This window comes from Hyperoodon ampullatus, assembly GCF_949752795.1.
Source record: "Hyperoodon ampullatus genome assembly, chromosome: 4".
NCBI classification, from domain to species: Eukaryota; Metazoa; Chordata; class Mammalia; order Artiodactyla; family Ziphiidae; genus Hyperoodon; species Hyperoodon ampullatus.
In genome coordinates, this window is record NC_136917.1 from 137476940 (window position 1) to 137491920 (window position 14981).

A 14981-nucleotide genomic window follows, 5' to 3' on the forward strand; every position below is an offset into this window, starting at 1 on the left:
ACTCTGTTACAAACACCATGTCTTTTTAATCCAGTTTATCCAGCCAAAATTGAAACCAAATATGTATGGAAAGATCACAGGGACTGAATTCTATGTTTCCTGGAAAGCAGAAAAGGTTTATCCAGTTTGTTTGTTTGTTTGTTTTTCCTCCTACTTATCCCAAAGGACTAATTTTGGTAGGGAAAACTCTATGTGATTAGAAACCAAAAAATGTAATTTTAGTAAATTTAACCCATGCAAAGGAAACACAAACTCAAAACACAGAAATGAGTATCTGTGTTTTTTGATGGAATGGATGTAACTTGGTCTGTTCTTTAAAGTCATAAAGAAAATAAACAGATGCCAAGACTGTAGCAAGAATGCTTGAATTAAATAACCATGGAATATCACAGGTGCAGAGTTTAGGAAGACGATGGAAAGACGTCTGTTACCCACCTGCGCAAGGTAGAAAATAGATGCAGGGGAGACTTCACTTTCTTCTCTGACAGCTTCTTATTGTGCAGGCAACTGGATTTTTCTTTGCTCTGTTTCCACTGCTGTGTAACAAATGTCTGCATGATTCTGTCAAACCAAAGGTAAGTTTGTCATCACAGTTCCAAGGTAATTTAATATCATATTTCTGTATGGATTATGTAGAGAATGTATTTATCAAAGGAAAATAAATGCATGGTAATTAGGCAGAGTTTAATTTTGAACCATACAAGATGTCTTCTTGTGTAGGAAAGCATCCTATAGAAAATTTCTGTGATTTTACTGTGTTATAATTAATAATTAATTAATTACTGTGACATTATTAAAAATACAAACAATTAAGAAGTTGATAAAAGAATAAGGATATAAAGAGATTTATAAGGATGGCCTTTAGGATCAACACCTTTAGCTGAGGTGGCAAAAGAAAAGTCTGAATTATTTTGTTGGTGCCAGCAACACAGGTTTTAAAAAATGTTTTGTTAGTAATTATGATTTATTAAGATACAAGTAAAGTTCTTTTCCTTCTCCGTGATTTGCTTATGTATTTTTCTTCATGAAAAGGAAAACAAAATGAAACTATAAAATCGTAAACAAAAGTAAGCCATGCAAAATAGACTCTATGGAGAATTAGGAGGTCAGCAAGTTTTACGTTCAGCACAGCCGCCATTCACTTTATTTTTATTTATTTATTTTTTTGCCATTCACTTTAAAATGTGCTGGTTTTTTAAAAGATGGTGAGCCTCTAAGAATTTTTAGTTCCTATCCTAAGGCAGGAATCTGGTAACTTCTGATCTCAATAGTTTCTAAGTCAAGACCATGGCATCACTGTTTTGTGATAAAGAATATCTAGAACGTCAACTGTGGATTTAAGAAAGACACAGCCTTGTTTTCTGAGAAGGGTCTCAGGCTGTGACAGCTTCTCTGGATCCCATCCCTCCAGTGACAACGGAGGAGAGTCCCTTAAGGCTGATATTTAAGTAGAGGCAAAATTTTACAATTAAACATCATGCGCAGTAAATTAAACATTTTGATTTTCTTTCCCAAGTCAACTCAGCAGGTCCTGCTTTCCTGCTCTTTTCAGTTGTTTCTAACACAGATTGCTTTTGGACCAGGAAAATGGTACCAATATCTACTATTTACAATACAGCAGGGTGTGAAAGAGGAACTTTATATACAGGTTTTTTTTCTCCTTCCACACATTTCACAAGTAAGGTAAGGAAATGAAATCTGTCCAAGTTAGCCAGGATAGTAAGCAGCAGAGCTGTAACACCTATGTTATCCAACACGGAGAGACCTATGTTAACGTATGTTATTCAAAAGGGGCAGCTGTGACTCTTAGCACTAGGCCAGTTATTATTTTCTTGAGATCCTTCAGGTCTCACCACATTAACTCAGATCGCCAGAAACTACATCACTCAGACTAACTACCCCAAACTTCAGTGAGCTAGCTTAGATGAATTCAGAGGAAACGTGTAATTATTTGTGGTCATTTTAGCTGTAGAGGTAGTGAGGAAGAAGGGGGTAAAGCTGCAGTCAGTGATGCATGATTCCAAATTTGCAGTAAATTCTCCCTAGAGCTCAGGACAAGGGAAAGTTCTTATTTTCCACTTAATTTTTGAAGGTTTTTTTCTCCCAAGATTTCATCAAGATTTCAATGTAACAGTACTATTAAGGTCATCATTTTCCCTTGTACTTAACCTGAAATCTCCAGTGACACCACCCTTTGTACCAAGCAGATTCAGATTCTTTTCCTCCTATGAAAAATTGCCATTCCTGTGTACCATTCCCTAAGAAACCAAGCAAGTGCTTCTCTGATTCTTGATAGGCTAACTGGAACAAAAAATAACAAGTAAAAGAGCTAAAATTGGTCCCACTTTCATATTACATTGGCATTCTAAAGTGTGACTTCAACATCTAAAACTAGTAATTCTGAAACTTGCATACCCAAATCCCTACCTGTTCTTGGATTCGAAAGGGAGGAGTTAACTACCTCCTATAAGAAATTCAATATAGTGTTTCATTTCAATTGTGATCTGAAATATACACATGAGCACATTTGGTATAACGACTGGCCCCTTATAATAGAGAGCCACCGAGAGATTTCAGGGCTCGCCCTGGTGTCTGAGTCTGTGCTTCACTAAGAAGAACTACTATAATTGCCATTGGCTGACGATAAAAGAAGGGAAAAAGACTTCAAGGTAAATTATACATTCACATCAACCGAAGACCAGATGATGTCACAGCCAGCTATGTGAACAAAGCTTCCAGGGTAGTTCAGAAAGAGAAAGGGAATACATGTGGGTAACATGATGATCTTCTACATGCTGAAATGGGCACTACAGTAGTCAGTACTGTGTTCAAACTGTGGTGGTGAAATAGCTTCAGCAAAATGACACCATCCATCAAATTAAATTAGTATATTAATCTGAAATTTGAGTGTTTTATTTTGATTTGCACATCAGTTATAAATTGAATTTTGTGTTATAAATGTGAACTCAACATATGAAGAATTTACACCATACTTTATGTTTGTACGTACTTCAGGCAATGTTGGAGATTTACAATGTAATTTTTTTCCTTTTAAAAACAACTTAAGTTTGATCAACATCAAGTCACACACAGTTTAAGATTATTTCCATAGTCAGTGATATGCTTAGCCTTTGATTGACGGATACCCTATTCAAGGCTGATCACTATATTACATCTGTTTGGGGTCAGCCTCTTTCAGGCTCTTTTAATGACCTCACATTTTCCCAATATCCATTCAATGATGAAAATATATTCCAAGCCTTATTAAGACAAAGGAGTATCTATGATTATATGAGAGGCAGATTAGTGGATGGATCAAAAGTATTGATATGGAGTCAAATTCTGGCTGTACCACTTTCTCAGTGTGTGAGCTTAACCAAGTTGCTTAAGCTCTCAGGGCCTGGGCTTCATCATCTAGGAAATGTGGATAGTAACAGTACCTGTTTGATAGGGTTGTTATGAAGATCAAGGGAGCTAATATATGTCACTATTCTAAGCGCTTGACATATAAGCAGCACTGCATAAGCATTTGCTGTTGCTGTTGTTTAGACTCTTACTGCCAGGAACACACAAGATAAAGAATCACAGAAAAAGTTTAATGAGTGTTTCTTATTTCCTGAGCAAAAACAAAGGGCCTAGATTCTAAATCTGCCTTCCTAACTTGCTGTATGTTTCTGGAAAATAACCTCTTTATATTTCAATTTCCTCTTATGACATTGTGAGGATGAGATCAGATTTTGAAATTTTATTATATATAATTTTAGACTAGAAGATCACAGGCAAACCCAGTTATTTATAATTAAGGAAAGAAATTAAATTAGCCTAAAATTTATCAAGGGTCATTAAATAAAGTTCTAGTTCATAGACCAAACTTTACATATAATTAAAATATGTGCATAAAAGTAAATAACTTTTTAAAAATATTAAACATTTGGGTGGAACTATTAATAAAATGTTACATATTCTACAAGGTGATTCAACAGTGAATACAGAGTATAGCTTTCCTTAATTTCTCAGGGTTGGGATTACACACATAATTTCTTTTTCTGAGCTCAAATGTCATTAAGGGTAGGAAGCTATCTATTCCTAGACTTCTGTGCTTTTATAATTCTTGTCTCATTTGGACCAATGGCATTTCACCCCCTTCCCCCAAAAAAAGTTCTTAAGTGGCTTACAAAAGTCCATAAAGTAGAACTCTGGAAATTGAGTGATAATCATAGTCAACATAGATTCTTCAGTTGTAACAAATGCACCACTCCGGCAGGAGATGTCGATAATAGGGAAGCTATGGGCAGGGGGCATAAGCAAAATCTCAGTACCTTCCTCTCAATTTTGCTGTGAACCTAAAACTGCTCTAAAAAAATAAAGTCATTACATTAAAAATAATTTTTAAAATGAGGGAGAAAACTGGATGAGGGAAAAAAATCATAGGGGGGAAAAAAACATGTGCTAAAATGAGGTGGTGGCCAACTTGAATGGCTTAACATAGAAGGCAGGCTCCATGCTTAGTTCCAAGACCTGTAAGATACTGGCTTGAAAAACAAAATCCAATTGAAAAAACAAAGGCAATTGCACTGGAAAAGGATACCTAATCCAGTAGAGGAAACAGAAAATTTCCCCTGTGATTTTTTTCCCTCACCCAATTTTCTCCCTCATTTAAAAAATTATTTTTAATTTAATGACTTTACTTTTTTAGAGCGGTTTTAGGTGCACAGCAAAATTGAGAGGAAGGTACTGAGATTTTGCATATGCCCCCTGCCCATAGCTTCCCTATTACCAACATCTCTTGCCAGAGCCGTGCATTTGTTACAACTGATGAATCTATATTGAGTCCTTAAAAAGAAAACACTGCATAATATAATGTGCTAAATATATGTTGCAAATTGAATTTAGTTTCAAAGATGTGGAATTCTAAACATTAAGGGTTTATTTTCTAATTTTTATATGCCCACCTCCTCAGGTGGAATGCAGGATGTTAGAGGGAGGAGGGTGAATCCAGAGGGGGCAGATGGAAGGAATCTGGCTCAGTTCTAAAGTGAGCTCTGCCAACTAAATTACTGATGCAGCTCTTAGCATCATGATGACTTCCGCTCCTGAGGCACTTACTTCAAAAAGCTTTGTTGAATAAAAATGGGGCGGGGAGTGGTAAACAAAATGAGAACTCAGTTCTCTTTAATAGAAATTTGTTTTTTATTCATTGGAAAACTTACTTTTTCAGCTGATGTCCCAGTCCAAATCTCTCTTTTGTGGAAATCTGAAAGACATCAACAGTGGGCACTGCAAAGGAAAAAAAAAAAACAGCCTAAATGTTGAGTTGAAACTCAACCATCAGCCAGGAAAAAGTCTGAAAAGTAATATATATATTACTATGTATATGTAATATATATGTATATACATACATACACGTTTTAAAATAGTCTACACACAATCCTACACATGGCTATTTATGCTTTATAGAGAGATTCTAGAGATCATTCTAGGTTAGTATATATTATATATACTAATGTATAATATATGCATATGTAAATGCACAATATATATAATAATGAAGAATGATCTCCAAAAATATATATTAAGTGTAAATAGCAATGTGTAGGATAGTTTGCACACTATTCCTTAGGTGGAAGAGTGACATGTTTGTATACACATAGACCTTTTTTTAAGAATAAAACAATGGAGGGCGACAGTAAGGCATAGGATACTCACTTTTCACTGCACACCCTCTTGTGTGCTTCATATTTTTATCAGATATATATACTTCTATAAGTTAATAACTATGCTGCTTATGAAATTGATAACCTCCAGAAGAGTCACCCACTATTCATTATTCACTGTTTTAAAGGGTATTTATTGTTTTCTCACTGTGCCAGCCACTATAGATAGAGTAGCAAAAAACACACACAAATATCCCTGCTCTCATGAGCCTTAGTAAAGAGAAGGAGACAGACAAAAAATAGATAAGAAAATAGATAAAATGTCATGTGGTGATAAAGGCTCTGGATAAAAATAAAGATGGAAAAGGGTGGGGGGCTGAAGGTTATGTGGGCATAAACAGACTTCAACATTAGATAATATGGCATGAAGAAAAGGGTCCCAGCCAGAGGAAACACAGGGCAGTTTCCCTGAGGAAGAAATATGCTTCAATATTCTAGGACCAGCAGGGAGAGCTGGAGAGGAATAAACAAGGTATTTCGTTAGGAGATGAGATGAGAGAAGGACCACAAACAGTGTAGGTTCCCTGTAAAGAGCAAGGATAGAAATAGGAAAATCAGTCTGGAACTCATTACAGTAATTAAGGGAAGAGTATAGTGGCTTGGATTAGCAGAGGTGTTGAACATTTTGGATTCACACTCTCTGGGAGAGCTGACAGATTTTGCTGATGGACTGAATTTAAAGTGTCAGCAAAAGAAAGGAGTCAGGGATGAATCAAAGGATTTTTGGCCTGAGCAACCAGAAGGATGAAAATTACCAATTCCTGGTACGTGACAGACTGCAAGAGAATCAGGTTTGGAGCAGTGGGGAAGACTGCCAACTTGACTCTGGCTATTGTAAATTTGAGATGCTTATTTGTCACTCAAGTGGAAAAGTTAAGTAGGCAACTGGATAAAGAAATCCAGTGTTTATGCATTCAGATGAGAGGAATGTGCTAAAGACATAAATGTGGGGGAATTCCCTGGCAGTCCAGTGGTTAGGACTCCGAGCTCTCACTGCTGAGGGTCTGGGTTCAACCCCTGGTAGGGGAACTAAGATCCCACCAGTCCCACGGCACAGACAAAAAAAAAAAAAAAAGACATATGTGGAAGAGCAAAACTACATATGTACTTCAAGGCATGAGGCTGGATGAGAAACTACAAGTGAGTGTAGATGGCGGAGAGAGGTCTAAGGATTCAGCCTGAACCATTCAGTATGTAGAGGCTCAGCAAACAAGGCTGAAGAGGAATGGCTGGGAGGATGGAAGATTCCAGAATGCTGTTAATCTGGACATATATTCAAAAAAAATTTCCAAGGAGGGGGTAAACAACTGTTATCAAATGCTGCTAAGTTAATTAAGATGAGGATTCAAAATTGGTCATGGGGTCATTAAGCAATATTCTAGTCACTGGTGACATTGACAAGAGCAGCGTTTGTGAAATGATGCATCCAAAGCACATCTACAGCATATTCAAGGAGAAAAAAAGAGGAAAGAAAATGAAGGAAGCTAGAGGGCAGACAGCAGAAGCAAGAAGAACTACAATTCCGCAGCCTGTGGAATGAAAACGACATTCACAGAAAGATAGACCAAATGAAAGGCAGAGGACTATGTACCAGAAGAAGGAACAATATAAAACCCCAGAAAAACAACTAAATATATATACTGTCTACAAGAGACCCACTTCAGACCTAGGGACACATACAGACTGAAAGTGAGGGGATGGAAAAAGATATTCCATGCAAATGGAAATCAAAAGAAAGCTGGGGTAGCAATTCTCATATCAGACAAAACAGGCTTTAAAATAAAGACTATTACAAGATACAAAGAAGGACACTACATAATAATCAAGTGATCAATCCAAGAAGAAGATACAGCAATTATAAATATATATGCACCCAATATAGGAGCACCTCAATACATAAGGCAAATGCAAAAAGCTATAAAAGAGGAAATCGACAGTAACACAATAATAGTGGGGGACTTTAACACCTCACTTAAACCAATGGACAGATCATCCAGAAAGAAAATTAAGAAGGAAACACAAGCTTTAAATGACACAATAGACCAGATAGATTTCATTGATATTTATAGGACATTCCATCCAAAACCAGCAGATTACACTTTCTTCTCAAGTGCACATGGAACATTCTCCAGGATAGATCATATCTTGGGTCACAAATCAAGCCTTGGTAAACTTAAGAAAACTGAAATCATATCAAGCATCTTTTCCGACCACAATGCTATGAGATTAGAAATAAATTACAGGGAAAAAAACGCAAAAACCACAAACACATGAAGGCTAAACCATACGTTACTAACTAACCAAAACATCACTGAAGAAATCAAAGAGGAAATCAAAAAAAAACCTAGAGAAAAATGACAAAAAAACATGATGATCCAAAATCTATGGGATGCAGCAAAGCAGTTGTAAGATGGAAGTTTATAGCTATACAAGCCTACCTCAAGAAACAAGAAAAATCTCAAATAAACAATCTAACCTTACACCTAAAGGAACTAGAGAAAGAAGAAGAAACAAAACCCAAAGTTAGTAGAAGGAAAGAAATCATAAATTTCAGAGCAGAAATAAATGAAATAGAAACAAAATAATAGCAAAGATCAATAAAACTAAAAGCTGGTTCTTTGAGAAGATAAACAAAATTGATAAACCTTTAGCCAGATTCATCGAGAAAAAGAGGGAGAGGACTCAAATCAATAAAATTTGAAATGAAAAAGGAGAAGTTACAACGGACACTGGAGAAATACAAAGCTCATAAAAGACTATTACAAGAAACTCTATGCCAATAAAATGTACAACCTGGAAGAAACAGACAAATTCTTCAGAAGGTATAACCTTCCAAGACTGAACCAGGAAGAAATAGAAAATATGAACAGACGAATCACAAGTAATGAAATTGAAACTGTGATTAAAAATCTTCCAGCAAACAAAAGTCCAGGACCAGATGGCTTCACAGGTGAATTCTATCAAACATTTAGAGAAGAGCTAACACCCATCCTTCTCAAACTCTTCCAAACTTTGCAGAGGAAGGAACACTCCCAAACTCATTCTATGAGGCTACCATCACCCTGATAGCAAAACCAGACAAAGATACTACAATAAAAGGAAATTACAGACCAGTATCACTGATGAATATAGATGCAAAAATCCTCAACAAAATACAAGCAAACAGAATCCAACAACACATTAAAAGGACCATACACCATGATCAAGTGGGATTTATCCTAAGGATGCAAAGATTCTTCAATATACACAAGTCAATCAATGTGATACACTATGCTAACAAATTGAAGAATAAAAACCATATGATCATCTGAATAGATGCAGAAAAAGCTTTTGACAAAATTCAACACCATTTATGAAAAAATTCTCCAGAAAGTGGGCACAGAGGGAACCTACCTCAACATAATAAAGGCCATATATGACAAACTCACAGCAAACAACATTCTCAATGGTGAAAAATTGAAAGCATTTCCTCTAAGATCAGGAACAAGACAAGGTTGCCCACACTTGCCACTATTATTCAACATAGTTTTGGAAGTCCTAGCCACGGCAATCAGAGAAGAAAAAGAAACAAAAGGAATACAAATTGGAAAAGAAGAAGTAAAATTGTCCCTGTTTGCAGATGACATGACAGTATATACAGATAATCCTAAACATGTTACCAGAAAACTGCTAGCGCTAATCAGTGAATTTGGTAAATATGCATGATACAAAATTAATGCATAGAAATCTCTTGCATTCCTATACACTAACAATGAAAGATCAGGAAGAGAAATTAAGGAAACACTCCTATTCACCATCGCAACAAAAAGAGTAAAATACCTAGGAATAAACCTATCTTAGGAGGTAAAAGACCTCTACTCAGAAAACTATAAGACACTGATGAAAGAAACCAAAGATGACACAACCAGATGAAGAGGTATACCATGTTCTTGGGTTGGAAGAATCAATATTGTGAAAATGACTAAACTACCCAAAGCAATCTACAGATTCAGTGCAATCCCTATTAAATTACCAATGGCATTCTTTACAGAACTAGAACAAAAATCTTAAAATTTTTATGGAGACACAAAGACCCCAAATAGCCAAAGCAATCTTGACGGGAAAAAAAGGAGCTGGAGAAATCAGACTCCCTGACTTCAGACTATACTACAAAGCTATGGTAATCAAGACAATATGGTACTGGCACAAAAACAGAAATATAGATCAATGGAACAGGACAGAAAGCCTAGAGTTAAACCCACGCACCTATGGTCAACTAATCTATGACAAAGGAGGCAAGGATATACAATGGAGAAAAGACAGCCTCTTCAATAAGTGGTGCTGGGAAAACTGGACAGCTACATGTAAAAAAGTGAAATTAGAGCACTCCCTAACACCATACACAAAAATTAACTCAAAATGGATTAAAGACCTAAACGTAAGACCAGACACTATAAAACTCATAGAGGAAAACATAGGAAGAACACTGTTTGACATAAATCACAGCAAGATCTTTTTTGACCCATCTCCTAGAGTAATGGAAATAAAAACAAAAATAAACAAATGAGACCTAATGAAACTTAAAAGCTTTTGCACAGCAAAGGAAACTATAAATAAGACAAAAAGACAACACTCACAATGGGAGAAAATATTTGCAAATGAATCAAAAGACAAAGGATTAATCTCCAAAATATATAAACAGCTCATACAGCTCAATATTAAAAAAACAAACAACCCAATTAAAAAATGAGCAGAAGACCTAAATAGACATTTCTCCAAGGAAGACATACAGATGGCCAAGAGGCACGTGAAAAGCTGCTCAACATCACTGATGATTAGAGTAATGGAAATCAAAACTACGATGAGGTATCACCTCACACTGGTTAGAATGGGCATCATCAGAAAATCTACAAACAACAAATGCTGGAGAGAGTGTGGAGAAAAGGGAACACTCTTGCACTGTTGGTGGGAATGTAAATTGATATAGCCACTACTGAGAACAGTATGGAGGTTCCTTAAAAAACTAAAAATAGAATTACCATATGACCCAGCAATCCCTCTACTGGGCATATACCCAGAGAAAACCATAATTCAAAAAGACACATGCACCCCAATGTTCACTGCAGCACTATTTACAGTAGCCAGGTCATGGAAGCAACCTAAATGCCCATCAACAGACAAATGGATAAAGAAGACGTGGTACATATATAAAATGGAATATATTACTCAGCCATAAAAAGGAACGAATTTGTAGAGATGTGGATGGACCTAGAGACTGTCATACAGAGTGAAGTAAGTCAGAAAGAGAAAAACAATATCATATTTAATGCATATATTGTGGAATCTAGAAAAATGGTACAGATGAACTGGTTTGCAAGGCAGAAATAGAGACACAGATGTAGGGAACAAGTAGTGTATGGACACCAAGTGGGGGAAAGCAGTGGCGAGGTGGTGGTGGTGGGATGAATTGGGAGATTGGGATTGACATATACACACTAATATGTATAAAAGAGATAACTAATAGGAACCTGCTGTAGAAAAAATAAATAGAATTTCAAAAAAAACCTGAAGTAAGCTAATAGAGACAACTCTAATGAAGATATTTAACAGTCATGGGAAGCAGAGTGTTAGGGACTAAGTTAAGAGTGATTTGAGGTCTAAAGGTGTTTGTTTTGAAGATGAGAGGAATTTTTTTTTCTGAAGGAAATCTTTTAGAAGAAAGAGATATGAACAGTACAAGAAGGAGAGAGAGAACTGCTGGAAGGGTATCTTAATTAGGTGAAAGGAGATGGAAGCTAGCATGCAAATGCAAGGATGATATTGCACAGGAGCATGGGTAGCACCATTCATACTAAGAGTTGGGATAATAGTTATTAATAAGACAGAGCAAAGACTGTCTTAAATAGGACAGTCTCAGACCACACATGCTCAACATAGTAAACCAGGCTGGTATCCCCAATTGCCTCACCATCTTGGTCATTAGTCTGAGATACAAACACTCCACTGATCAAATAAAATGGGTGTTATATCACCCATCAGTTTCTTTCCTGAAAACATTCTAATCCTTAACATAGAGAGTACATCACTCCAATCCCAAGTGTCCCAAACCCAAGGCTATAGAAAAGTGAATAAAAAATCCTAACTTGAAAACTCAGGGGAATTATTTTTTAAGGAAAAAGATGACAAAACTAGAACACAGTGTGTTCTCTCTAAGATTTAAGAAGACACAGTCTCTTCTCAGGCAGATGGAAAAAGTAACTGGGAAGATGGAGGCAAAGAAGCAAAAGGGATCTGGTTTTAAGAAATGCAGAAAAATCCAAAACACACTAGAAATGAAATCTTCACTGAAGAAAATTGTATAAGACATATATATAGAGAAAGAAGAGATATAATAGACACAACTGTTTATCCAGAATATATTAATTATCCTATAAATTAATAATACAAAGGCCAAAACTTATTCATACTATGAATGACTAGAAAATAAATGTCACCAACATTGACTCAATTAGTAGTATAAAATCTTAATGACCCCAAATTTTGGAATACACTGAAAGAGCTAACAAGATGTTACTTCTAAAAATATTCCAAAATTCAAGTGACAAAATTCTTATTACTATTAAAATTAATGCAATTAATTATTGTAATTTATTGTATTTAATGTATTCATATAAGATGTTAGTAATCAGTGAAATTGGATGTAGAGTGTATGAGGACTCTGTACTACCTTTGCAGTTTTTCTGTAAACCTAAAAATGTTTTAGATTATTATTTTTTTTAATGTTTGTAAAGGTAATAGATTTTTTTTTAAGTACAGCAATTTATTAAACAAATACCTTTTATTTTTCTGATTTTTGTCCTGGAACAGGAAGAAATACCAAAAATATTTCAATGCTGAGGACTAAAACTCCAAATTGCAACGTACAATATGATTGGTGAGAAGTAAACAAAAGTAATTGTATGCCATCATATGAAAAGCAAGTCACATACAGAATAAAATTTGTTCCTGTACTATATCTATTAATTTAAATCATGATGCTAATAATTATCAAATTACTACTAAGTATTTTCTTAGGATATATTATATGTATAGGACTATATTCTAGTTCCTAACTGGGTTCACAAGAAATATAAAACCTAGGTCTACTATATATTCTTTCCTTCCTTCAAAGTGAGAGAGTGGCATGGACATATATATATACACTACCAAATGCAAAATAGATAGTTAGTGGGAAGCAGCTGCATAGCATAGGGAGATCGGCTCAGTGCTTTGTGACCACCTAGAGGGGTGGGATAGGGAGGGTGGGAGGGAAACACAAGAGGGAGGGGATATGGGGATATATGTATATGTATAGCTGATGCACTTTGTTATACAGCAGAAACTAACACAACACTGTAAAGCAATTATACCCCAATAAAGATGTTAAAAAAAAAGAATACATGGTGTTATGGGGATGGATGGTGGTGATGGCTGCACAACAACGTGAAAGTATTTAATACCACTGAACTGTGCACTTAAAAATGGTACATTTTATATTATGTTTACCAGAATTTTAAAAAGGAAGGTAATATGTTTTTGATAGCCAAAACAATCAGTTAGAAAATAAACTGTAATATAAAAGTGCCATTAAGCAAACAAGTAGTATACAAATATTCAGGAATAAATTTAGCTAAAATCAGTCCTTTAAGGCAAAACCAAAACCGAAAACCAAAAACACAGAACAGTTCAACATTTAAAAGTAGAATCTACAAATAAATGCTCCTTTATAGGAAAAGTAATAACTATTATAGAAATGTCTATTCTTAAAAGTTTACCTCAAAAAAAAAAAAGTTTACCTCAACCAAACTCCCCACAGCATTCAGTTTTGGGGGCAATAGAATGAGAAAGATATACTAGTAAAATATTTTCTGTTTTACAAAAGGTAAAAGTTGTTCAATTTTTCCTTGTCTCATAATTTAGGTTGGGAAGGCAATAACTGAGGGTCGCTCAAGATATGTGGAAATTAGTCTCACACTGTGATCGTGTAAATGTAGAGGTATCAATAATGAGAGGATCTGCACAGGGAAACATTTTTAATAACATCAGCTATTTATCACTTTAAACTAAAAGCAGCCCTGTCCTTGAGATCATAAAATAGACTTATATACCAGCAATTCTGGAAAATATATATAGTACCATAAGAATCATAACAACCTTGTCTTTTTAAAGTATATTTCCCCATGTACAATAAAAATAATCTTTATTTTTAACTTCAAATTGGATAATGAGGTGTATTTCTTCAATTCTTATCAGAACTAACTCTAGAGTACAGTAAATGAGTAAATGTGGAATTCTCTTTTTGTTTTAAAGAAGTTTTAATATTTTATTTATTTTTATTTTTTGGCTGCATACCATGTGGGATCTTCGTTCCCTGACCAGGGATCGAACCCACACTCCCTGCACTGGAAGCGCGGAGTCTTAACCACTGGACCGCCAGGGAAGTCCCTGGAATTCTCTTTCTTTACTATCCCCTTTTTTTCCCCACACTGTCTCTGTATTTCCTGTTTTCATTATTAAGAGTCTTTACTCTTCTTATCGGAAGAAATTATACACAAATCACACTAATTTCTGAAAGAAGTGCATTTCGACACTGCTTGAATTCTGAGGAAAACAAAACTCACATCTACAGGAACAAAATTATAATTCTTGGACGATTATTGATTTTGTGAACAAAATTCAAAATGATGTGTAAATAAAATGAAAGCAATTGATAATAAAGAGGGGAAAATATGGTATCAGCAGATTGTAGTAAAATTAAAAATAGAAGTGGAACATTATATCAAAGACTAAATTATGAAAAAAATTCACTCAGTGGAGTAGAAGACAAATGAAAAAAACTTAGAAAATCAGAGGTGATGGATGAAAGACTACGAGAAACGATAAACAGCATGGAGGATACGGGAATTAGATCCAATCTACATATATTGGGGCGAGCAGATAAAGAAGGTAAGCATACCAATCAAAAATAAATATATAAAGAGTAGTATCAAGGAGAAAGAGAAAAAAATACCTCAATAAGTACATATAACAAAACATAAACAAAACCAAGATAGATTTCTTACAAATGAACAAAGTTAAACACTTCAGACACAGACTAGCAGAAGTTTTTAAAGCACTTTTGCCTTTTTGGAGGGAACTGTTATGGGCCCATAAATTTACAGTTGGTCAAGTTTGTCTCGTTCACAAAACAAAGAGTCATTCTTAGTTATGAAAAATGAAGCATAACCCTCACGTTTCTTTGGTTTACAA

At 35.2% G+C, this 14981-nt stretch overlaps 1 protein-coding gene across 1 annotated transcript in view; it reads right to left on the reverse strand.

The window, feature by feature from the left end:
• Window positions 1-14981, reverse strand: part of PARP8 (poly(ADP-ribose) polymerase family member 8) — a gene marked incomplete at both ends in the record, with an annotated part of 176683 nt that overhangs the window by 46093 nt on the left and 115609 nt on the right. The window contains 2 exon segments of the mRNA XM_079702728.1: window positions 436-561; window positions 5211-5277. Of these exon segments, the coding sequence (XP_079558854.1) occupies window positions 436-561; window positions 5211-5277 (193 nt within the window).